Source organism: Oryctolagus cuniculus, chromosome 3 (genome assembly GCF_051225735.1).
Source record: "Oryctolagus cuniculus isolate XC-2025 breed Fujian yellow rabbit chromosome 3, ASM5122573v1, whole genome shotgun sequence".
Classification (NCBI taxonomy): domain Eukaryota; kingdom Metazoa; phylum Chordata; class Mammalia; order Lagomorpha; family Leporidae; genus Oryctolagus; species Oryctolagus cuniculus.
Window position 1 is genome coordinate 173,900,145 of NC_142869.1, and position 27,282 is coordinate 173,927,426.

Below are 27,282 nucleotides of genomic sequence, written 5' to 3' on the forward strand. Positions count from 1 at the left end.
ATCTGACCCTTTTGAAGAAGAATCTGAGGTTTTCAGTGAGCTCACAGGTGTACGTGTCTGGGTGGGTCATCTTTTCCTGATCTTGTTCTTTGCGTTGAGATGTCTACGGTTTGAATCTGGAGTGGTGGATCCAGCAGTCAATCCCATTCACCTTGACAAAGATGGGTATGGATAAAATCATGATATATGATCCCTTCCAAATGAGTTCTAAGGAAAGGGAGAGAGAGGGCAAAGCCTTGATTAGTACATTATCCCCTGGGTTAAAGAGTGGATTTCCTTCTTTCCAGGGCTGAGAGTCAGTTGTCAGATAGTTTATTGGAAGATTCTTTCTTAACCTGATAAAATCTAACTATATCTGCCCCAAAAACAACATATTGCTTAATAAGGAAATATTAGATGCATAGCAACTAACATCAGAAACAAAATAATGATATTCATTATCTCTACTACTATAAATGTATTCACTAAGTTAATTAGTCCAGATAAAGAAATTCAGTGCAAAAGAAACAGAAAGAGGTGGAGAGGCATAGATTGTGGGAGATCCCACACCCCAGCCTCAGGCAAACGGGATTTGCTTTCTGCCTGCCACGGATTGAAGTGTCCATGATGGAATTACCCAAGAAGGAGAAAATCTGTTCCAGCTGAGCCCAGGCCACCCCAGAAATGCGATGGCTGTGGAGCAGGCAGGCAGGACCAGACTGAGGTTGAGTTTCCAACAAAGATACTGGATTCTTCTAGTTAGGATAAAGAACTTCGAGTCCTTAGCAGTGAAAATGGCATGGTCTGCATTAGCATCCCACAGTTTGAAGGCATGACAGTTAAGGAACACACATGGAAATGCATGCACAGAAAAAAGGAAATCTGTAATTTTTAGAAGTAGGAAGACATTCTTCTGTGCCAAAATGGGTACATTCTGCTCAGTTATCAAGTTTGAAAATCTCCAAGAATCAAAGATATTGTATCACTGGGGTCCCATCATAGCCCTTGGTGTTACAGCAATATGTTCAACGATGGCCATAATTGACTCTGTGCTGTGGTACTGACCCTTACTAAACTGCAGGAAGTGTGAATTTCACCATGTTGATAAATTGGACTGTCATGATTCATTATAATTACTTCAATGCCATGTTTTTTGGTCCTGGCTTTGTCCCTCTGGGGTGGAAACCGGAGAATTCTCAGGATACCATGTATCTCCAGTTTTGTAGTCTGCCAAGCATCCAAGGCACCACATTCACATCACTGCAGAAAGTGTAACAGATGTGTAATGAATATGGATCATCACTGTCCTTAGATCAACAATTGTAGTTACCAAAATCATGCTTCATTCACACTGTTTCTCCTGTTAGCACCACTGGGTTATTATTTTTTTTGACAAGCAGAGTTAGTGAGAGAGAGAGAGACAGAGAGAAAGGTCTTCCTTTGCCGTTGGTTCACCCTCCAATGGCCGCCGCGGCCGGCGCACCGCGCTGATCTGAAGGCAGGAGCCAGGTGCTTCTCCTGGTCTCCCATGGGGTGCAGGGCACAAGCACCTGGGCCATCCTCCACTGCACTCCCGGGCCATAGCAGAGAGCTGGCCTTGGAAGAGGGGCAACTGGGACAGAATCAGGCGCCCCGATCAGGACTAGAACCCGGTGTGCCAGCGCCGCAAGGCAGAGGATTAGCCTGTTGAGCCATGGCGCTGGCCTGGAGACAAAATTCTTAATGATTCCTTTGTAGAAGATGTTTCAAGAATCAGAGGACGGTTCCCAAGCAACTGTGTGGAAAAGTGTCCCTGTGATGCAGAAACAGATCTGGCCCCAGAGGGTGAGAAGAAAATAAATAGCCACTGTAAATGTGAAGTGATTCTTTAAAGCTGCTTTACTACTTGAAAATTGTACATAATTACTCAAGAATTATGCAAAGAGTCTACTCTGGTGAAGGTGTTCTTTTCCTCAAAGGTGCCCTAGTGCCACGATCTAAAAATTTTTATACTGTTTTGAAATGGAGAAGCCATTCTGCATATGCCTTTGAATCCTACTCTTTTAGCCACCTCTTCTTCTGCCCAAAAGGGAAAACCATTTTACCAAGCAAGTTGAAATTGCATTTTCTCTAGGATTTTTCATGTGCTACACACTCTGGACCTTACCTGCAGATGTGGTTCTCTCTTTGCAAGGAACAACTGAATGTGATGCTTTTATTTCCCCTCAGTTCATATATCTTATATAATATTCTAGATCCTGCAGAATTAATTTGTCAGATTCAATATAAGCTCAGATTTTGTTACTTGTCTTTTAATAATGCAGATTTTGTCAAATCAAATAAAGATTAATGGACGTTGTTAAAAAAAAAAAACAGAAAGAAGCAAAACTTTTTTCTGTTCATAGATAGCATGATTAAAGATTTGGAAATCTCAAAAGTAGTAATGGAGAAACCATTTCAAGCCATAAGGAAAAATAATAAAATTTCAGGAAAAAAATGAGCATACAGGCTTCACATACAGAAAAAATGTCTGGAGTTGGACAGGTTTTGTTCATAAAAATCATAAGGAAGAAAATCCAAGTAAAAATTGTCAGGAAAACTTCAAGAACAATAGGAGAGTGAGTTTAAAACATTAAAATAAACACAGAAAACATACAAACCCACAGTAACTAAAATATTTGTGCTTTGTGGCTGTATGAATAGGCAGACATCCTGGAACAGAAGATATAGGAAAATATACACAAATGCATGTAGAAATTTAGCATTTGAGCAAGTAAGGAAAAGATGAATTTTTAATTAATTACATTAGGACAACTGGACTACAACACAGTAAAGGTAAAAATTAAACCTGCAAATACCATATACTTCTAGAAATTCCAAAATGATCAGAGCTGGAAAAGAAAAAGTGCCTTGATATACAGAAGAAAACTTTCCAAACTAGGCTTAAATCCAGAGGCAATAGTAAGAAGTGTGTGCAGGTGTGACAAAGGATTGATATTCCTGATAATCAGTTTCTTAAAAATGGAGCACTGCAGAAAATGAATTACTTAAAAATTGCGTAACAATTCAGAATAAAAGAAGTTAAAATGGACCTTATATTTTGTTACATGTTGTACAACCTCTTTTATAATAAGAGCAAAGCAAATGTAACCATATTAAGATCTTATATTTATATGAGATTGGCAAAAATCTAAAAGCTTGACATCATGCCCTGTATTAGAAGCCATGGAAAGTAGGCATTCTCATGCTCTGATGTGGAAAGGTAAAATGGGGCAACTCCTATGCGGGGAAATTTGGCAGCATTTACTAAAATTACATAAACATTTACTCCTTCATCCAGCAATTCCTATTTTGAAAATCTATCACTGAAAGATATTTGCAAAAGTATAAAATTATGTGTGTGCACAGTATTCACTTTATGAATTACTCATTTTTTAAGAACTAAAATGTAGTGTCTGCTAATACTAACTGATAGAATCAAAAAGGGAGAGAACGGTCCAACATGGGAAGTGGGATACACAGCAGACTCATAGAATGGCAGATGTCCTAAATAGCACTCTGGCCTCAGAATCAGCCCTTAAGGCACTCAGATCTGGCTGAAGAACCCATGAGAGTATTTTAGGCATGGAAAGCCAAGACACTCTGGGGAAAAAAAAAAAAAGAAGACGACCTAAATGAAAGATCTCTGCGAGTGAGATCCCAGTGGAAAGAACAGGGCCATCAAAGAAGGAGGTACCTTTCTCTGAAGGGAGGAGAGAACTTCCACTTTGACTATGACCCTGTCAGAATAAGATTGAAGTCGGAGAACTCAAAAGGCTTCCATAGCCTTGGAAACTCATGACTAGAGCCTAGGGAGATTACTGACGCCATAAACAAGAGTGCCAAATTGTTAAGTCAACAACAGGAGTCACTGTTTACTTACTTCTCATGTGGGATCTGTCCTTAATGTGTTGTCCAATGTGAAGTAATGCTATAACTAGTACTGAAACAGTATTTTACACTTTGTGTTTCTGTGTGGGTGCAAACTGATGAAATCTTTACTTAATATATACTAAATTGATCTTCTGTATATAAAGATAATTGAAAATGAATCTTGATGTGAATGGAATGGGAGAGGGAGCGGGAGATGGGAGGGGTGCGAGTGGGAGGGAAATTATGGGGTGGGGAAAGCCACTGTAATCCATAAACTGTACTTTGGAAATTTATATTTACTAAATAAAAAAAAAGAAAAAAAAGAACTAAAATTAAAAAAGACACACACACACACACACACACACACACTAAAAAACCATCTGCCAAGGACTGTTTTTGCTGTACTGCAGTGCACTGCAGTTTTTTTAAGGCAACGGCTGCTGGCTGATATTAGACCATGAATTCTACAGGTATGATTTGTTGTTCTACTGTATTTGCTGATACATAAGGTATCTGTCAGAGGTATTACTGTGCAGTAAAAAGTTATAATATGTGAGGTATCCTTTTTTTAAAGATTTATTTTATTTATTTGAAAGAGTTACAGAGAGAGGTAGAGACAGAGAGAGGTCTTCCATCCGCTGGTTCACTCCCCAGATGGCCACAATGGCCAGAGCTGTGCTGATCCGAAACCAGGAACCAGGAGCTTCTTCCAGGTCTCCCACGCCGGTGCAGGGACCCAAGGACTTGGGCCATCTTCTACTGCTATCCCAGGCCATAGCAGAGAGCTAGATGGGAAGAGGAGCAGCCAGGACTAGAACTGGCACCCATATGGGATACCGGCGCTTCAGGCCAGGGCATTAACCTGCTGCACCACAGCGCTAGTCCCCATAATATGTGTGGTATTCTATGCATCTGCATACACTGGCAGAAGTCCTGTGGCCAACGAAGGCAAATCTATGCTAAAGTCCCATGTTAATGAGGACAAACACTATCCCTGCTATGATAGAAGGAAGCCTCGTGTAATCAATCTTCACCAACAAAATTACTGGAGTCCACCAGGGAAGATAGCTATATCTCCTTTTGTCTTTTGGGTACTAAATAGCATCAGATCAGCTTTGGAAAGGAAAAATTCAATGTCTTCTTTGTCTCTTGGGTCATCAAGCAAGCACCAACCTCACTGCAGATGCCGTATTAGGAGGATTTATATGGGAATTGCCTATCTTCAAACGTGGTGTGCTTCCTAGTAAGTCCAACCTATAACCAGCCACACAATTTGTTAAATACTGCCTATGAATTAGTGTTGACCTGGTCTTCAGGTTATTTCTCCTTTCACACAAAGTGAATTCTTAGATCCACCACAAATATTCTACCTAATGGGAGAATTTTCCTTCACGTGTGTCCTAAACTATGAGTAAGGCCATAGTGCAGGAACCATGCACTTCCGTCTGCTTTAGGTCACTGTACATATTGATCTACCTATGAAACCATGTCTTTGGTTTTTCTTCACAAGAAAACACTATGGGTGAGGAAACCACAAAATTGCAGGGCAGCAACAAAGGCAGTCATTATCATTGCTGAACCTGAAAGCAGAGGAAGAGGGAGTGGTTCCTGGAACAAGGCAACAGAGAAACTATGCTTCAAATTTGGTTTATTTATTAACTTGTTTGATTATTTGTAGCTTTTTTGCTATGATCCACTTGCTTATGATAACATGTCCACCCAGAGACTTGCACACAGCAGAAACGTTAGGGGGCAGGGGATATGTGGGAACCCTCTGTACTATTTGCTCAGTTGATCTGTAAACACAGAACTACTCTAAAAAGAATGTCTATTAGAATTGTATCAATGGAGGCCAGCACTGTGGTATAGCAGGTAAAACCTCTGCCTGTGGTGCCAGCATACCTTTTGGGCACTGGTTTGAGTTCTGGCTGCTGCACTTCCAATCCAGCTCCCTGCTAATGGCCTGGGAAAGCAGTGAAAGATGGCCCAAGCACTTGATCTCCTGTACCCACTTGGAGACCTGGAAGAAGCTCCTGGCTCCTGGCATCATATTGGACCAACTGCAGCCACTGCAGCCATTTGGAGAGTGAACCAGCAGTTGAAAGACCTTTCTCTCTGTCTCTCCCTCTATTTGTCTGTAACTCTGCCTCTCAAATAAATAAATCTTAAAAATAAAAGAATTGCATCTATGAAATAATTGAATCTGTTAAAAACTAATTAAAAGTTAAAATAAAAATATCTTTAAAAGAATGTCTATTAATATTTTATGTCAGGATACAACTATTCATAATCACAGTGTTGGTGGCATTCTAGGATACCATGGTTAATATAGCATATTGACCTGCATCAACTAAAGTCAGAACGGTTGGTCAGTTCCTCACATGTGCCCTCACCTGCAGGTACTGGGAGTACTCCTAGAGTGCAGGTGCTGGTTCACCTGGGTCAGAGAAGCTCACCCCATGATAGTGCAGGCAGACTAGGGGCATCTGGTAAGGACAGGGAGAAACCAATGAGCTGTCAGGGCACAGTGCAAACTTCCAAACATTGACACTTCACAGCTACCCAGTAGCACCCACACATAAAATCAAAAGGATACTGGGAGGATCTGAATGTGGCAGTGACCCCCCTGCCTGAAAGATACAACAGCTTCAGGGACTTGAGTAGATGTGAAAGAATCAGGAGCCAGAAAAAACTTAGGTGACAACTAGAACATCTGAGGACTAGAAGATCCTAGGGTTTGAGCCACCAACCTTTTCCATTAACAGCCACACACCAAACAAGTATATCAGAGATGACGTACTATAATGTCACAGAGTGTTCCCAGGTGGTGAGAAGACACTCCCAACCCCTTCATTCTCACTTGAAGACACATTCACAACCAGCTTGTGCTGGTCACAATAATTCTTATCTTTAGCATGTTTGATCATTGACATGAATGAGCTGTTGCACTGTACACTCAAACACAAGGCCACAAGTTGATCCCACCTGCTTCTTGCCTTGTAGAAGGCAGCCCTCTTCTGGTGATAGCTGTACCACTCAGGCCAAAGTCATACATTTACCATTCTTCACCATGCTTCATCCTCATGGTCACCCCAAGTCAAACAAGACCCAGATGGTAGGCACACAGGAAGGACTAGAATAAGCTCTGCACCTACTTTGCTGCTCCTTCTCAATGTCTCCACAAATGAACTTCATGATCAGGGGACCTGAGATGTGCTCCTTATGCAGTGCCCTTCCAGTGCAGGACCTGACACCTGATAGTGCCCAGTAAATGATCAGTGGAAGGAGGTATTTGCTACAAGGGCCTGGGGTATCACGAATTCCATTGCATCATGTCAACTTTTAGTCCTAGAGAATCTCAGAAGAGGAGGGTATAAAAGACTTTCAATGGTGTGTTCTTTGCAACCTTTATGCTCACAGCCAAGCAAATTTCCCACCACAGAAACATTACAGGCATCATCTGCATCAGTGCTGAGTGCCCTATCCAGCACAGTGAAGCTGACATAACCTGGGAGATGCAGGTGTTGGGAAGAGGGTACAATGCGTCAAAAAGGAGAAAGTGGCAGAAGTGTGGCAGCAGAGAGAGAATAGAGAAAATGAAAGAGAGAAAAAAGAGAAAGTTTGGAATGGGGGCAGAGAAAAGAGGCACAGAGGAAGCCATGAAGGAAAAGGTCCTGAAAGAATTACTATTACCGACTTAAATCAAACAACTTACTCCTGGGGCCAGCGCTGTGGCTCAGCGGATTAACGTCCTGGCCTGAAGTGCCGGCATCCCATATGGGTGCCTGTTCTAGTCCCGACTGCTCCTCTTTTGATCCAGCTCTATGCTATGGCCTGGGAAAGCAGTGGAAGATGGCCCAAAATCCTTGGGCCCCTGCACCTACGTGGGAGACTCAGAGGAGGCTCCTGGCTCCTGGCTTCGGATTGGCGCAGCTCCAGCCATTGTAGCCAATTGGGGAGTGAACCATCGGATGGAAGACCCCTCTCTCTCTGCCTCTCCTCTCTATGTGTAACTCTGACTTTCAAATAAACAAACAAATCTTAAAAAAAAAAAACTTAACTCCTGACCACAGCTCTACAGATTGTAGATGGCAAACCATGATCATGGTTGGATAAGTAGGGGTCATGGTCCCTTGGTTCAAGTCTGCATTTCAACACTAGAGGACCTTCTGTCCCTGACTACAACCTGCAAAGCTGCTGTGCGGTTTTTTTCCTTTGGGTCAGGCAACTTTCCACGTCCTTCTATAATCAGGCAAGATGGCTGATGCTGCACTGCATCAGGACAATTCTGTGTTCAGAGGCTCAGTGATGTCACAGGATGTCCCTCCAAGGCAGGAGGTGACAGCACTCCAGAGTGAATTCCAAGAGCACAGAGTGTTGGGGCTCCAGATAGCAGCAGGACAGGAAGCCATGATCTCTTGTTGAGTGCCAGATGCCTGAGAACTTTCACTTCTGTCTAAATGAGGAATGTGGCTAGTTCTTCTCTGGGCAAGCTCTAGCCAAACTATTCCAAAACATTAAAGGGGGTGCTCCAAACTAATTTTACGAGGCCAGTATTATCTGGAACCAAAAGCCAGTCAAAGCAAAAACAGCAAAGTTATAGGTCAATAGATGCAAAAATTCTCAACAAAGTCTAGGAAGTTGATTCCAACATTACATTAAAACAAAAGAAAAGGAAAAAAAAAAACATACATCACAGGGGCCAGTGCTGTGGTGCAGCAGATTAAGGCCCTGGCCTGGAGCACCGGCATCCCATACGGGCACCAGTTCTAGTCCCAGCTGCTCCTCTTCCAATCCAGCTCTCTGCTGTGGCATGGGATAGCAGTACAAGATGACCCAAGTCCTTGGGCCCCTGCACCTATGTGGGAGATTCAGAGGGGACTCCTGGCTCCTGGCTTTGGATCGGCGTAGCTCAGGCCACTGCGGCCATCTGGGGAGTGGGACAGCGGATGGAGAACCTCTCTCTGTATCTCTACCTCACTCTGTAACTGTCTTTCAAATAAATAAAATAAATCTTTAAAAAAAATACATTGCGATCAAGTGGGATTTATTTTAGGAATGAATCAACATCCAAAAATCAATAAATGTAAGGTATCATATCAACAGAACCAAAGATAAATATCACATGCCCATCTTAGTTAATGCAGAAAAAGCATTTGATAAAATACTACATCAATTCATCATGAAATCTTGAACAAATTGGGGTTGGAATTTGCATACCTCAACCTAATAAAGCTGTATAGGAAAAATCCACAACCAGAAAAATAGTTAATGGGGTAAAGCTGAAAGCATTTCTTCTAAAATCTAGAACCAGAAAACGATGTCCACTGTCACCATCCATATTCAAAATACTAATGGAAGTATTTGAGCAATTAGAGAAACAAAATGAACAAAAGCCATATGGGAAAGGAGGAATTCAAATAACCCATGTAAGCAAATGATAGACTAGAGAGAGAGAGAAATCTAAAGACTCTACTAGGATATTAATAAGCAATTTAGTAAGAAAATTAGATAAAGGTGCATTATGCAAAATCAACATACAAAGACATAGCATTTTTATGCACCAATGAAGAATTTGCTAAGAGATTATGTAAATGTCATTCCCAAAAGCTAAAAAAAAACTGTGTAATAAATTTAAAGATGAGACACATCTCTACAATGAAGAGATACTAACAAAAGAAATCCAAACATATGCATAAATAAAAAGATCTTCTATATTCATAAACTGGAGAACTAACATAATGAAAATATCTGTATTACCCAAGCCATTTAGTACTCAAGGCATTTGTCATCAACTACCAACAGCATTCTTCTCAGGACTAGAAAACACAACACTAAAATTCACATGGAAGCATAGAGATGCAGAATTGTTTTGACCCTTGTGGGAGGGCAGATTCATTTTAACATCCCGTTTAGTGCTGTATCAATATTTTTTTTACTTTTATTTAATGAATATAAATTTCCAAAGCACAACTTATGGATTACAATGGCTTCCCCCCATACCGTCCCTCCCACCCACAACCCTCCCCTTTCCCACTCCCTCTCCCCTTCCATTCATATCAAGATTCATTTTCGATTATCTTAATATACAGAAGATCAGTTTAGTATACATTAAGTAAGGATTTCAACAGTTTGCTCCCACACAGAAGCATAAACTGAAAAATAATAGATGACTTTTTAAATGATGATGAAATCAGATCAGACCTATTGTCATGTTTAATCCCAGTGAGAGTCAAGTTGGGAATTGATAATTTCTTTTTTTTTTTACAGAAGATCAGTTTAGTATGCATTAAGTAAAGATTTCAACAGTTTGCACCCACATAGAAACACAAAGTGAAATATACTGTTTGAGTACTCGTTATAGCATTAAGCCTCAATGTACAGCACATTAAGGACAGAGATCCTTCATGAGGAGTAAGTGCACAGTGACTCCTGTTGTTGACTTTACAAATTGACACTCCTGTTTATGGCATCAGTAATCTCCCTATGCTCCAGTCATGAGTTTCCAAGGCTATGAAAGCCCTCTGAGTTCTCCGACTCTTATCTTGTTTAGACAAGGTCATAGTCAAAGTGGAGGTTCTCTCCTCCCTTCAGAGAAAGGTACCTCCTTCTTTGAAGACCTGTTCTTTCCACTGGGATCTCACTCACAGAGATCTTTTTGCCAGAGTGTCTTGGCTTTTCATGCCTGAAATACTCTCATGGGCTTTTCAGCCAGATCCAAATGCCTTTAGGGCTGATTCTGAGGCCAGAGTGCTATTTAGGACATCTGCCATTCTATGAGTCTGCTGAGTATCTCGCTTCCCATGTTGGATCACTCTCCCCTTTATTTATTCTATCGGTTAGTGTTAAGTGCTGTATCAATATAACCCTCTGAGGTTCAGGTCAGATTTTTCAACATACTGTGGGGAGCAATTCGGACTATACTGTTACTGGAATTAAGATTTATTCTATGCATCTGCTCTCCCACAATATGGCGCTGGGAGAGAAGTAAACAGCTTCTACCCAGCTGCCTCTCACCAACTTGACAAGCTGCAGGAGCTGCTCCTGATTGGAGGAGAGTGGCGTGCTCGGCGTGTGGGCAGCCAAGTTGGGATTGGTGGAGAGGACTATATAGGAGGAGAGAGACGGCATGGTGGTGTGGGTTGGTTGGAGAGTGCGTTGGAGAGTTCGCGGGGAAGTTCGTTACTTCGTTCTTTCTCATTTCTCTCTACTCATTCTTGCTTTGGGAGTTTGCTGTTTACTTATTCTTACTTTACTATAGAAAGGACTTGTAAAAAAGGGAACAACAAGCGCCCGGTCCGGTGCGGCTCCTCCGCGTGCGGAGGAGCAGCAAGTGGTGCCGTGACTCGGATAGGAAACCTAGGAGGGAAAGACCGGGAAGAAGTGGGAAATTACTGGAGAGAGAGACTAGCAAAGAGCCTAGGGGAAGGCCGGACGGAAAGAGTGCCGGTGAAAAGCTAGTCAGAACCTAGGAAAAAAGCCGCGGGGGAAGAAAATTAGAAGCTAGGAAGGAGGTATTAACTGGGAACGTCTGGGAGACTCGGTCTTCCATTACGCTCACTGCTCCAACATGTCACAGACGGTACAGACAATGGAGTTCTTTGGCTACTCTTTGCCCACTGGCTACCTCTTCCTCCTCCTGGGCACCATCCTCTGTTTCTCCCTAAAGATCATCTATGGGCTAAATATGGTTTCTCTCTCTCTCTCTTCCTACTCCCCACCTCGTCGCAGCTTTTCCTCTAAGCAAGGGAAACGAGGGGGGAGGAAAATTCATGCATTCGTAAGAGCAATCGTAGAGACGTCCCCCTGGTTTCCACAGCAGTGGAGGCAGGTGGGACGGAAAATGCGCGAGGCTGGGGAACCGATAGAAGTGCTGAAGCTGTGGCAACTCGTTGATCAGGTGCTTCAGAACCCCACGGAAGGGATCGAGTTGTTGCTTAATGAGGGGAGTGAAATGCAGGAAGAATTATGGCAGGGCAGCCAGGCGAGCAACTATTGTAACGAACAAGTGAGAAGAAAATCAAAGAAGGATTTAGAGAGCCAGGAAGCTTATGGGGGGGAGAAGGAAGCTGAGGAGGGAACCTCGCCCCCGAGAGAGATGCCTGGCCATACAAGGCTGGCAAATTCAACCATAAAGGATGAATCACCACCCCGGTATCGCCCATTGGTACTACCAAAGTTTCCTCCTGTAAAGAAAAGCCCCTTTTTTCCCCATGAGATTGAAGAAGAGTGGGAGGAAGAAGGAGTGATGGAGGGAGTAGGTATGCAGGAGGAGCTAGAAAGGCCAAGAACCGAAAACAAGCAAAGGGGAGCTGTTTATAGAAAACCTGCTTGGGAGCAGTACCAGGAACCAGGCCAGGTGTTTCCTGTAATTCAGGATCCACAGGGAAACAGGGGATGGACGCCTCTTGACCATAAATTACTTGAGTTGCAGCAATCAGTACAATTGTATGGGCCCCATGCAAGTTACACTCAGGCAATCCTTGATAACATCGGGCAGCAAGGCCTAATACCTGAGGATTGGAGAAACTTAGTAAAGGCGGTGTTAGGCGGGGGTGACTTCCTCTTGTGGCTAGCTGCCTATAAAGAATTTGCGCGAGAATATTCAAAGCAGAACTATCAAACAGGGAATCAAGCATGGGATGAGGAAATGTTAAATGGAGAAGGGCGATTTGCCTGTCCCGATGAGCAGGCCCGATTACCAACAGCTGTCCTCTTACAGGTGAGAGAGATAGCAAGAAGAGCCTGGAAGGTGATACCCAGAAAAGGAGAAGTAAGACACAGCCTAACTAAGATAGTACAGGGCCCTACCGAACCTTACGCTGATTTCGTGAACCGATTAATGGAAGCAGCAGGAAACATTTTCGAAACCGTGGAAGAAGCAATGCCCTTAGTCAAAAGATTGGCGTATGAACAGGCCAATAAAACATGTCGGGAAGCTCTTAGACCATGGCAGCATAAGGACATCCCTACCTTTTTGAAAATCTGTAGGGATGTCATGGATGATGTAGTTTCTGGATCACATGCTGCAGTAGCAGTAACCCGACAATTTAGACAGAACATGAGGGGACGTATATGCTTTAGATGTGGTCGAGAAGGGCATCTAATGAGGGAATGTAGGGCCAGATTTCCAGCCCGAGATCGGCAGGGCATAGAGAACTCGAGAAGACCAGGCCTTTGCCCACGCTGTAAAAGAGGAAATCATTGGGTCAGTGAATGTTACTTTAAAATAAACAGCGCAGGCAATCCCCAGAGGATGCCAAATGAGCCGGGCCCCATAAGAAGATCAGGTGTATATGGTCAACAGCAAAAAAACGGAATGTGGGCCCCTGCACCCCGGGGCCAAAACAATCGGTGGGTGCCACGGTCCCAAAACCAAATATTTACCGCGCAGAGTTACGAGCCACCGAATATTCGGTACTGACACCTCAAATGGGGCCACAAGCCATAGAGGTGAGGGCAGAAGCAATTTCAGCGGAGCATAACGGACTTGGAATAATCGTAGGAAAAGAAACAAATGCTTTGAGAGGCCTAATGGTCATCACCGGAGTCATTCAGTTACCTTTTGATAAGTTAAAAGTGCTAATACAATCTACAAAGGGTATTATTCAAATCAAACCAGAAGAACCTGTGGCTCAAATACTGATCATGATTGGAGCGCAGGACGTTCATGGACCCCAAGGGGAGAAATTTGCAGCCTTGTCCCTATCTCTAGCAGATCGACCTCTGTGGACCTTAACCATTAGAGGAAAGTCGATTCAGGGCCTGCTAGACACAGGTGCGGATGTAAGTATAATTTCGGAAAATGATTGGCCGAAGTCATGGCCCCTTCAGCCAGGAGATAATACTTTAGTAGGCCTAGGTGCGGCCATGACACCATCAAGGAGTGCTCAGGTGCTTCATTGGCAGGATCAAGAAGGGAACAAGGGAAATGTGCAACCTTATGTTAGTGCACTCCCCATCACATTATGGGGAAGAGACATTTTAGAACAATTGGGACTGACGTTAACAAATGAGGATCAATTGGAGAGTTCTACAGGACGGCGTATTATGTATAAAAAGGGATATCAGGAGAGAGGATTAGGCTCCAGAGAAGGCAGAAGGGACCTAGCCCAGCCCATAGGCGATTTTAAAAGACAGGACACGGGTTTTTCGTGGGGGCCACTGAGATGCAGCCGCTGCCATTGTCATGGCTGGACAACAAGCCAAAGTGGATACCACAGTGGCCCCTTACCCAGGAAAAGTTGGCTGCGGTAAATGATATAGTATCACAACAATTAGAGGCAGGCCATTTGCAACCATCAACCTCCCCATGGAATACGCCAATATTCGTGATAAAGAAAAAATCAGGGAAATACCGGTTGTTGCATGATTTACGGGCTGTTAATCAGCAGATGCAACCCATGGGGGCATTGCAACCCGGACTCCCGGTTCCTACTATGATCCCAAAGCACTGGCCACTAATAGTACTCGATCTGAAGGACTGCTTTTTTAGCATACCTCTACATGAACAAGACACTCAGAGGTTTGCTTTCACCGTACCTTCCATTAATCATCAAGGTCCCGACAAAAGATATGAATGGAAGGTGCTTCCCCAAGGAATGACTAACAGTCCTGCCATATGCCAGCTATATGTTGACCAGGCAGTAGAGCCGGTTCGACAACAGTGCCCAAAAGTACAAATTTTACACTACATGGATGACTTGTTAATAACGGCTGAAAGTGAAAGTCACCTAATGGAAGCATATAAGCTGCTGCTATTATATTTGGAAAAAGTTGGGTTACAAGTAGCGCCAGAGAAGATACAAAAAGGGGAAGTAGTACAGTACTTAGGACTTAAAGTAACTTCTGAAAAGGTAACCCCATTAGAATTTGAAATTGCAATAGATGGGACTCCCGGCAAGATGGCGGAATAGGAAGGGAGCACACTGATAGTCTGGGGAGAGATAGTTTAATAAAAGTGGAGATACTGCAGGTTCAAGGAAGAGTAGGGGAGGAAACAGCAGAAGAAACTCTTCCGGAACGCGTGACTCACAGCGGACCTGCGTGGACAGCGTGGGAGCCCACAGTTTGGGACATCAGCGGCAGACTCAACACACCAGCGCTGGAACGCGAGGTGAGCCGAACCTCAATAGCCCGAGACACCGGCAGGCAAGCGGAGAGAGGAGACTAGAGGGAACGACCCCCCGGGGGGGGGAAGTTCACAAGGCTAACTGGAAGAGAGAGAGAGAGAGAGAGAAAAAAAAAAGGGTGACTCTAGTACGGACACGGGTTTCTCTCTCTCCGCTCACCTCTCAAGGACGAGCAAGACAAAGAGCAGGCGCCATCTTGGACATACGTCATAAGCAGAGCGACCTCAGGTCTGCACCGGCCCTGAGCCTAGCAGAAAAACCTGACTCTGGGCGGGGTGAATTAACAGGAGATTAGGAGCTAGTAAATTTGTGGTGCTACTGAACTGAGACTGTGAAAAAAGAGACGGTGGGGGAGAGAACTCACGGAATTCACGTGAGCACTCTCCAGAGACGCTACAATTCCGTAACTTTGGCAACCCAGTGAGAGGCTGAAGGAGAATTTGAGCCCACTCTGAGGGCCGAACAGATTCCCTGTGGGGATCTTGGGAAAGAGCTTCCGATCTCTGGCTCCTGTGGGTATATCATTTGCCTGCTAACTACCTCCAACTTCATTCAGCTGTGCGGAATTACTTCCCTTTTGAATCAAAAAAAAAAAAAAAGAAAGAGAGAGAGAGAGAGAGATTTACCACGCCTAACCTGGGAGTGTCACCTTTGGCACACCAAACAGAGCTCTCAGGCCACACCCATCTCAAGCCCTAAGGCTCCATCAAAAACAGATAGTCCACTTAATCTAGAGTCATAGTATAACAAGAAAAAGCACCACAGTGAAGAAACCAAATATCTCCAATATGCCAAATAACAAACGCAAAAACCGAGGTAATAAAAACAAGGAAGTCACCATGACGCCCTCAAATGAAAAAGACACCCCAATTCAAGATTATGAAGATGATGACATAGAAGAAATGCAAGAAGCAGATCTCAAAAAATTGATAAGAACATTAAGAAGTTCTCAAAAACAAATTCTGGAACTACACAAATCCTTAATGGACAAGATAGAAAATCTCTCTCGTGAAAATGAAATATTAAGGAGGAATCAAAATGAAACGAAACAACTAGTACAACAGGAAACTGTGATAGTGACTGAAGCGAAGAATTCAATAGATCAAATGAAAAACACAATAGAGAGCCTTACAAACAGAATGGGTGAAGCAGAAGAGAGAATATCGGACTTAGAAGACAGAGAACAGGAAAGGATACAGTCAGACCAAAGAAAAGAAGAGGAAATTAGAAATCTGAAACATATTGTCGGGAATCTTCAGGATACTATTAAAAAAACCAACATTCGGGTTCTAGGAGTTCCTGAAGGCATGGAGAGGGAGAAAGGATTAGAAGGCCTTTTTAGTGAGATATTAGCAGAAAATTTCCCAGGTTTGGAGAAGGACAGAGAAATCCTAGTACAGGAAGCCCACAGAACCCCTAATAAACACGACCAAAAGAGATCCTCACCACGACACGTTGTAATTAAACTCTCCACAGTGAAACATAAAGAAAAGATCCTAAAATGTGCAAGAGAGAAACGTCAGATTACTCTCAGAGGATCTCCAATCAGACTCACAGCTGACTTCTCATCAGAAACTCTAAAAGCTAGGAGGGAATGGCGAGATATAGCCCAGGTACTAAGAGAGAACAACTGCCAGCCCAGAATATTATATCCTGCCAAGCTATCATTTGTGAATGAAGGTGAAATAAAGACTTTTCATTGCAAACAGAAATTGAAAGAATTTGTTGCCACTCGTCCAGCCCTGCAAAAGATGCTTAAAGATGTGTTACACACAGAAACACAGAAACATGGTCATCAATATGAAAGAAGGTAAAGGAAGGAAACCAAGGAAGGAAACCTCACAGCAAAAGATCACAGGGAATTCAAAGCATATATTAGAACTTATCTTTGGCAAATGGCAGGGCAAAGTTACCACTTATCATTAGTCACTTTGAACGTGAATGGCCTGAACTGTCCAGTTAAAAGACACCAATTGGCTGATTGGGTTAAGGAACAAAACCCATCTATATGCTGCTTACAAGAAACACATCTTTCCAACAAAGTCCATACAGACTGAAAGTGAAAGGCTGGAAAAAGATATACCATGCCAACAGAAATGAAAAAAGAGCGGGCGTAGCCATCTTAATATCGGACAACATAAACTTTACCACAAAAACTGTTAAGAGAGACAAAGAGGGACACTATATCATGATTAAGGGATCAATTCAACAGGAAGATATAACAATTATCAATGTATATGCACCTAACTACAGGGCACCAGTTTATCTAAAAGATTTATTAACGGACTTAAAGGGAGACTTAGACCCCAATACAGTAGTACTGGGGGACTTCAATACTCCACTCTCAGAAATAGACAGATCATCCGGTCAGAAGATCAACAAGGATACAGTAGATTTAAACGACACTATAGCCCAAATGGATCTAACAGATATATACAGAACTTTCAATCCTACAGCTAAAGATTTTACATTCTTCTCAGCAGTACATGGAAGCTTCTCTAGGATTGACCACATACTAGGCCATAAAGCAAGTCTGAGCAAATTCAAAAGAATTAGAATCATACCATGCAGCTTCTCAGACCATAAAGGAATGAAGTTGGAAATTAGTAACTCAGGAATCCCTAGAGCATACGCAAACACATGGAGATTGAACAACATGCTCCTGAATGAACACTGGGTCATTCAAGAAATCAAAAGAGAAATCAAAAGCTTTCTGGAAGTAAATGAGGATAACAGCACAACATACCAAAACTTATGGGACACAGCAAAAGCAGTGTTAAGAGGAAAGTTTATATCAATAGGTGCTACATCAAGAAATTGGAAAGACACCAAATAGATGAGCTTTCAATTCACCTCAAGGATCTAGAAAACCTACAGCAAATCAGACCCAAATCTAGTAGGAGAAGAGAAATCATTAAAATCAGAGAAGAAATCAACAGGATTGAATCAAGAAAAACATTACAAAAAATCAGCCAAACGAAGAGCTGGTTTTTTGAAAAAATAAACAAAATTGACACCCCATTGGCACAACTAACTAAAAAAAGAAGAGAAAAGACCCAAATCAATAAAATCAGAGATGAAAAAGGAAATGTAACAACAGACACCACAGAAATAAAAAGAATCATCAGAAATTACTACAAGGACTTGTATGCCAGCAAACAGGGAAACCTATCAGAAATGGATAGATTCCTGGACACATGCAACCTGCCTAAATTGAACCAGGAAGACATCGAAAACCTAAACAGACCCATAACTGAGACAGAAATTGAAACAGTAATAAAGGCCCTCCCAACAAAGAAAAGCCCAGGACCAGATGGATTCACTGCTGAATTCTACCAGACGTTTAAAGAAGAACTGACTCCAATTCTTCTCAAACTATTCAGAACAATCGAAGAAGAGGGAGTCCTCCCAAATTCTTTCTATGAAGCCAGCATCACCTTAATTCCTAAGCCAGAGAAAGATGCAGCACTGAAAGAGAATTACAGACCAATATCCCTGATGAACATAGATGCAAAAATCCTCAATAAAATTCTCGCCAATAGAATGCAACAACACATCAGAAAGATCATCCACCCAGACCAAGTGGGATTTATCCCTGGTATGCAGGGATGGTTTAATGTGCGCAAGACAATCAATGTGATACACCACATTAACAGACTGCAGAAGAAAAACCATATGATTCTCTCAATAGATGCCGAGAAAGCATTTGATAAAATACAACACCCGTTCATGATGAAAACTCTAAGCAAACTGGGTTTGGAAGGAACATTCCTCAATACAATCAAAGCAATCTATGAAAAACCCACAGCCAACATCCTATTGAATGGGGAAAAGTTGGAAGCATTTCCACTGAAATCTGGAACCAGACAGGGATGCCCACTCTCACCACTGCTATTCAATATAGTTCTGGAAGTTCTAGCCAGAGCTATTAGGCAAGAAAAAGTAATTAAAGGGATACAAATTGGGAAGGAAGAACTCAAACTATCCCTCTTTGCAGATGACATGATTCTGTATTTAGGGGACCCAAAGAACTCTACTAAGAGACTATTGGAACTCATAGAAGAGTTTGGAAAAGTAGCAGGGTATAAAATCAATGCACAAAAATCAACAGCCTTTGTATACACAGACAATGCCATGGCTGAGGAAGAACTTCTAAGATCAATCCCATTCACAATAGCTACAAAAACAATCAAATACCTTGGAATAAACTTAACCAAAGAAGTTAAAGATCTCTACGATGAAAATTACAAAACCTTAAAGAAAGAAATAGAAGAGGATACCAAGAAATGGAAAAATCTTCCATGCTCATGGATTGGAAGAATCAATATCATCAAAATGTCCATTCTCCCAAAAGCAATTTACAGATTCAATGCAATACCAATCAAGATACCGAAGACCTTCTTCTCAGATCTGGAAAAAATGGTGCTGAAATTTATATGGAGGCACAAGAGACCTCGAATAGCTAAAGCAATCTTGTACAACAAAAACAAAGCCGGAGGCATCACAATACCAGATTTCAAGACATACTACAGGGCAGTTGTAATTAAAACAGCATGGTACTGGTACAGAAACAGATGGATAGACCAATGGAACAGAATTGAAACACCAGAAACCAACCCAAACATATACAGCCAACTTATATTTGATCAAGGATCTAAAACTAATTCCTGGAGCAAGGACAGTCTATTCAATAAATGGTGCTGGGAAAATTGGATTTCCACGTGCAGAAGCATGAAGCAAGACCCCTACCTTACACCTTACACAAAAATCCACTCAACATGGATTAAAGACCTAAATCTACGACCTGACACCATCAAGTTACTAGAGAACATTGGAGAAACCCTTCAAGATATTGGCACAGGCAAAGAATTTCTGGAAAAGACCCGGGAGGCACAGGCAGTCAAAGCCAAAATCAACTATTTGGATTGCATCAAATTGAGAAGTTTCTGTGCTGCAAAAGAAACAGTCAGGAGAGTGAAGAGACAACCGACAGAATGGGAAAAAATATTTGCAAACTATGCAACAGATAAAGGGTTAATAACCAGAATCTACAAAGAGATCAAGAAACTCCACAAAAACAAAACCAACAACCCACTTAAGAGATGGGCCAAGGACCTCAATAGACATTTTTCAAAAGAGGAAATCCAAATGGCCAACAGGCACATGAAAAAATGTTCAAGGTCATTAGCAATCAGGGAAATGCAAATCAAAACCACAATGAGGTTTCACCTCACCCCGTTTAGAATGGCTCACATGCAGAAATCTACCAACAACAGATGCTGGCGAGGATGTGGGGAAAAAGGGACACTAACCCACTGTTGGTGGGAATGCAAGCTGGTCAAGCCACTATGGAAGTCAGTCTGGAGATTCCTCAGAAACCTGAAGATAACCCTACCGTTCGACCCAGCCATCCCACTCCTTGGAATTTACCCAAAGGAATTTAAATTGGCAAACAAAAAAGCGGTCTGCACCCTAATGTTTATTGCAGCTCAATTCACAATAGCTAAGACCTGGAACCAACCTAAATGCCCATCAACGATAGACTGGATAAAGAAATTATGGGATATGTACTCTTTAGAATACTATACCGCAGTAAGAAACAACGAAATCCAGTCATTTGCAACAAAATGGAGGAATCTGGAACACATCATGCTGAGTGAAATAAGCCAGTCCCAAAGGGACAAATACCATATGTTCTCCCTGATCGGTGACGACTGACTGAACACCAAGAGGGAAACCTGTTGGAGTGAGGTGGACACTATGGGAAATGGTGGCTTGATCAGCATAGCCCTGACTGTTAATGAACAACTTAATACATTATCCCTCTTAGTAGTTTTTTTTATCTGTTCTACTTAATATGACTGGTTTAGATCTGTAATTGATGCACAGTTATTCTTAAGTGTTGAAAATTAACTGAAATGTGATCCCTGTTGAACATGGTGGTGGGAATGGGAGAGGGAAGAGATGTATAATTTGGGACATGCTCAGGCTGACTTGCCCCAAGTGGTGGAGTTGGAAGCATACCAGGGGATTCCAATTCAATCCCATCGAGGTGGCATGTACCAATGCCATCTCACTGTTCCAGGTGATCAGTTTCAGTTCACAGTTGGTCATGGTGAAGGGACTGGGAGTCAAAGGGAACACATAGACAAGTCTAGTACCTGCTAACGCTAACCGATGGAGTAAATAAAGGGGAGAGTGATCCAACATGGGAAGTGAGATACTCAGCAGACTCATAGAATGGCAGATGTCCTAAATAGCACTCTGGCCTCAGAATCAGCCCTAAAGGCATTCGGAGCTGGCTGAAAAGCTCATGAGAGTATTTCAGGCATGGAAAGCCAAGACACTCTGGCAAAAGATCTCTGCGAGTGAGATCCCAGTGGAAAGAACAGGTCATCAAAGAAGGAGGTACCTTTCTCTGAAGGGAGGAGAGAACCTCCACTTTGACTATGACCTTGTCTAAACAAGATAAGAGTCGGAGAACTCAGAGGGCTTCCATAGCCTTGGAAACTCATGACTGGAGCATAGGGAGATTACTGATGCCATAGACAGGAGTGTCAATTGGTAAAGTCAACAACAGGAGTCACTGTGCACTTACTCCTCATGTAGGATCTCTATCCTTAATGTGCTGTACATTGAGATTTAATGCTATAACGAGTACTCAAACAGTATATTTCACTTTGTGTTTCTATGGGGGTGCAAACTGTTGAAATCCTTACTTAATGCATACTAAACTGATCCTCTGTAAAAAAAAAAAAAAAAAGAAAAAAAAAAAAGAAATTATCAATTCCCAACTTGACTCTCACTGGGATTAAACATGACAATAGGTCTGCTCTGATTTCATCATCATTTAAAAAAATCATCTATTATTTTTCACTTTATGTTTCTGTGTGGGAGCAAACTGTTGAAATCCATACTTAATGTATACTAAGCTGATCTTCTGTATATCGAGATAATCGAAAATTAATCATGATGTGAATGGAAGGGGAGAGGGAGTGGGAAAGGGGAGGGTTGTGGGTGGGAGGGACGGTATGGGGGGAAGCCATTGTAATCCATAAGTCGTACTTTGGAAAATTATATGCATTAAATAAAAGTTTAAAAAAAAAAAAAAAGAAATTGCAATAGATGGGTTACAGACCCTTAACGACTTCCAAAAATTATGTGGCAATTTAAATTGGTTGAGGCCCTATTGTAAATTAACTACCGAAGATATGATGCCATTATTCAATATTTTAGAAGGAGATGCCCAGCTTGATTCCCCTCGTAGATTGACAATAGAAGCCCGCTTGGCGTTACAGAAAATTGAAAAACAAATTAAAGCAATGCAGATGGAAAGATGTGATCCACAACAAGCCCTAGAAATATTAATTTTTATGGAACAGCTGTATCCCTTCGCAGTCATTTGGCAAGGAGGACCCTTGTTGTTTGTATACCCACATTCACATGCACCGCGTGTACTATACACCCAAGGCATTGCGGTGGCCGATTTAATATTAACAGCAATAAAAAAGGCGACAGAAATGGCGGGGAAGACTCCAAAGCGATGTGTAGTTCCCTTTGCTCAAGAGGCAGTAGAAGCCTTTACAAGGGAATGCTGGCAATGGGCATACATAGTTCTCATTCTACAAATAGAGATTGACAATCACTACCCTCGCCATCCATTTGTTAACTTCTGCACACAGGTTTCAATAAAACGGGTGCAGAAGGTGCGAAGGGATCCAATTCAAGGGGCAGTTACCGTATTTACGGATGGAGCTAAAGGCGGAACAGGAGCAGCTATATTTAACAATCAACGATATTTCGTTTTAACAGCATCCCCTTCTCCACAACATGCAGAATTAGCTATTATCGCAACAGTATTACGCAGAGAGAGTGCACCCATGAATATTTTGTCTGATAGTGCATATGTGGTGAATGCAGTTCAGATGCTCACTACACAGTGCCTTATTCTTAAATCCTCCTCAGTCTATTCTTATCTAAGTGAAATTCAGGGGTTATTAAATCAAAGAGAGCATGCTATTTACATAGGCCACATAAGAGCTCATTCTAATTTACCTGGCCCACTTACTCGAGGAAACATGATGGCAGATCACTATTCAAGATTCTTGCTTGCATGCACCGCTTTGGAACAAGCTAAAGAATATCACTCTAAATGGCATGTTAACACCCACACTTTAAGTTTTAAATTTAATATTCCCCGCAAGCAAGCAGAAGATATTATTAGATCCTGTGAAAAGTGCGTTGTTACCATAGTTCCAAAGATTCCTGCGGGAGCCAGTCCCCGTGGCCTTAAACCAGGACATATCTGGCAGATGGACGTTACACATATCCCTTCTTTTGGGCGACAAAGCTGTGTTCACGTCACTGTAGATACATACTCAGGTGTAATTATGGCCACAGCCATGAATAAAGAAGGAGTACAACAAGTAATCCAACACTGCTTGCAGGCTTTTGCAGCCTGGGGAGTTCCTCATGTGATCAAAACGGATAACGGCCCAGCGTATACATCAAATAGTTTTGCTGCATTTTTGAAAGAATTTGGAATCTCCCATATTACCGGTATTCCATACAATCCACAGGGGCAAGCTGTGGTAGAACGCGCTCACTTATATTTAAAAAATTTAATAATTAAACAAAAAGGGGGAATAGGGGAAATGGCCACATCCAACAAGGATGTCTTGGCCCTAGCTCTTTATACAATTAATTTTTTGAACAAGAAAAAGAACGGTAAAACACCTGCAGAAATGCATACTCAATCAGTTGATAAGGAATCAATACAGTGGGTAATGTGGAAGGATTTACAGGACAACCAATGGAAAGGCCCGTTCCCCTTACTCAGAAGAGAACGAGGCGCCGTTTGTTTTTTTCCACAGGGTGCGGCACAACCAATATGGACCCCTGAGAGAAGAATTCGGTTGATAAACCTGCCAGCAGAAGATCTAGAAGAAGAAAACTCCATTTGAGGAAGAAAACAATGAATAACCAATCCCTGGGATCTTTGGAATACGGGACATTTTTCAACAAACTCTGAAGTAGCACGACAAATAAGAGTCAATAGCATGAAGATCACACTGAACTTTACACAGGCGCGTATCAACGCCAAAAAAATAAAAAGAAAGGGGGATCTGTGGGGAGCAATTCGGACTATACTGTTACTGGAATTAAGATTTATTCTATGCATCTGCTCTCCCACAATATGGCGCTGGGAGAGAAGTAAACAGCTTCTACCCAGCTGCCTCTCACCAACTTGACAAGCTGCAGGAGCTGCTCCTGATTGGAGGAGAGTGGCGTGCTCGGCGTGTGGGCAGCCAAGTTGGGATTGGTGGAGAGGACTATATAGGAGGAGAGAGACGGCATGGTGGTGTGGGTTGGTTGGAGAGTGCGTTGGAGAGTTCGCGGGGAAGTTCGTTACTTCGTTCTTTCTCATTTCTCTCTACTCATTCTTGCTTTGGGAGTTTGCTGTTTACTTATTCTTACTTTACTATAGAAAGGACTTGTAAAAAAGGGAACAACAAGCGCCCGGTCCGGTGCGGCTCCTCCGCGTGCGGAGGAGCAGCACATACGATTTAAAGCTGAGGGAAGGATGACATGGGGGAGTCTGGTTAAGACAGAATGTAAACCAGGACTCAAAACCCAGAGTCCTTAGCGGGCCTTGAACTATCACCTTTCAGTGAGCAAATAAGGGAACGAATGATTTCCCAGCTGACACAGACCTTGCGCCTCCGTGCACCTTCTCCTGCCCCCAGGCTGCAGCACCCCAGGGCCCTGCGCCTCCTCCAACCCCGCAGCTCCGGGAGACACGGAGGACAGGGCTCCTAGGGACACGTCTCCAGCTCCTGTCCGGTGCAACCAAACCCTGACAGATCTCGAAGCTCGCGGGTTGAAGGACGCTCACGCCCACGCGCAGAAGGAAACGATCATGGCTGTGAGAGGCTGGACAGACGAAGGCAGCATTTCCTACCGCCCGATCCACGCAGGGTGTCCTGAGACTCCTTTCCCGGCGGGGCGGCCAAGGCTTGGCTACCTGGGCTTGCACCGCCGGCCTGGGCGCCTGCGCCGGGCCTTGGCGCGCCTTCCAGCCCCTGCACGCGGCCACCGCCCTCCCCTACCTCGCTCTTCCCAGGAAGCTGTGCGCGCCGCTCCCTCGTCTTCCTCCCTCTGAGCGTCAGTTCTGAGGCCGGGTCGGCGCTCTGCCCTCCGGAAACGCTGTTCCTCAGCGCCATCCCGCCAAGCCGCCTCCGCTCCTGGGCCCGGCGTGGTGTTCGCTCTCGGCGGCTTCTCCCTCGAGCAGGTGTCCCCAGCAATGGCCTCAAGGGCTCCAGCCGCCGACGTCCTCCAGGGTGAAGGCAGGGCTGAGGCGTCCCTGTGCGGTCGGTGCGCGTGGCCTCGGCCGCCTGAGGGACCGCGGCGCTGAGGCGCGGCTGGGCGGGGCCTGCGCCGATGACGCACGAGGGGCGTGGCCTCTGCCCACGTGGCCTTTCCCGCCGTTTGAGGGCTGCTGTGGAGGCCCCGGCCGGAGTGGGCCCTGGGGCTCCCGGGGCCCTGGAACCAAGTCCAGCACCGCCGCCCGACTGGGGTCGGGTGCGGCCTTCGCACGGGGCCCGGGACGCAGGCGTGCGGGGTCCTGGAGACCTTGCGGTGCTGTGCAGGGAGTGAGGCTGAGCCTGCGGCACGTGACGCGTGTTCTCGCGCACAAGGACGGACATCCTGACGTGAGGCTGCTCCTCCAGGTGAGGCCATGTGGGTGTCGCACGTCCTGTGTCTGCAGCTTCCGACCGCGTACACGGTGCCGAGTCAGGGATGCGTTGAGATACTGCATATGCAGGCGGACGGGACGAGGCGGGCTGAGGAGACCAGGAGGGATGTGACGTGGTGGGCCCAGGACACAGGAAGTGACGTGTGTGACAGGCAGAGGGGACAGGACTGGACAGGACTGCTGCTGGCCGGCCGAGGAGGCCGGACGGAAGTGTCGGGGCTGGCGGAGGAGGCGAGAAGTAACATGACAGGAGGTTCGGGGCAGAGACGTGGCGTGAGGGACTGAGGCCGAGGTGAAGTGCGGGCGGAGGAGACGCACTGTGCGGGTCAGAGAATGAGGCGACGGGCGGGCTGAGCAGGGGTGAGACTGGGGGTGACCGCCGAGGAGAGGAGACCATGGCGGGAGCGAGTGTGCGAGGTGACTGGTCTGGGCTCCGGGAACACATGAAGAGCTGGGATGGAGGCTGCCTCGCGGTAGGGGTGGTGCTGGGTTCTGGACCATGGACGTGAGCAGTGTTGGCCATGCGGGGGTCTGTGGCCTGGGCATCGTCATGACGGCAGTAGCACCAGTGTCTGGGGCAGGCATATGGTGGCGCAGGGATGGAGGTGGGTTGGTGATGGCTCCACCATGGGCTTTGGGCAGCGCCGTCCGCCAGGGTAAGCGTTAGTGGGGACTGCAGAAGCCCTCGGTGAAAGCTCATTTCCTTTTTCCCCCACGAGTGGAGGCCTTGGCCAAATAGATCTTCTCAGCCTCACCTGAGCCAGTCTTCCTCCTCTTTGCTAACCTTGAGCTTCCAAGATCCCTTTCTTCTTTCTGGTTATCCTGATCCTCCCTTCCACATTGACAGCTCCCTGCACTTTCTGTCTGGCACAGCTCCTCAGGCTGCTGCAGACTGCAGAGGAGTAGCAACCTTGGCTGTATGGAGGGTCCTTTATTCCTACTGCTAACTGGTGTTTCATTGCTGTTGCTGTCAGATACTGTGTGCATGGGTGTGAGTGTGGGTGTGTGCAGTACATGCACATGGGTATGTACATGCCTACGCATGTGTGCACACATGTGTGCACCCCATTCCACGAGTTTGTGTTTGGGATGACTTGTAGGGACACACCAGAATGAGGATGTGAGAACCTCAGGCTGTAGGTTCTACCCCTTTTCTGGCTGTGTCTTATTTCCAAGTTTGTGAGACTTTGCTGGAGCCCACCAACCATTCTCCAGCTGCCCTGCCCTCCAGGAACTGCCCTTAGTTCGGAATACCTGGAGCAATGGGAAATGCTCTACTCTGCCAGGCTCACCGCACTTCCTTCTTGCACAGGCTTCATAAATTAGGGCACATCTGTCACCCACTGGAAAGAGTTCATATCTCAGTTCAAGGCTGTAGAATGCCAAGGGTTCCTGAATCCTCAGAGGCAATGCTGCAGTGCAGGGACATCAGGTCATGTCTGTGGTTGCCAGCACAGTGTACACAAGGAGCATCCTGCAATGCCAGCACTGTCACTGATCTGGGTGGGACCAAGGGTCATCTTT

General features: G+C 44.3%; 1 protein-coding gene across 3 annotated transcripts; it reads right to left on the bottom strand.

The window, feature by feature from the left end:
- On the bottom strand, positions 1–25,726 carry LOC149127605 (uncharacterized). Of its 3 annotated transcripts, none has more exons than XR_016231787.1 (2): positions 15,162–15,561; positions 1–207 (listed from the first exon to the last, which is right to left on the bottom strand). XR_016231787.1 is itself a non-coding variant. In XM_089329543.1 (2 exons), exons 1-2 carry the CDS (start codon positions 25,706–25,708, stop codon positions 178–180), a joined length of 627 nt encoding a protein of 208 aa, XP_089185669.1. In that variant the 5' UTR covers positions 25,709–25,726; the 3' UTR covers positions 1–177. The 3 variants fall into 3 exon arrangements, 2 of the variants coding, with proteins under 2 accessions (XP_089185669.1, XP_089185668.1); XM_089329543.1 differs by lacking the exon at positions 15,162–15,561 and adding an exon at positions 25,112–25,726; XM_089329542.1 differs by lacking the exons at positions 1–207; positions 15,162–15,561 and adding exons at positions 6,274–6,356; positions 25,112–25,726.
- Positions 25,727–27,282: the final 1,556 nt, after the last annotated feature.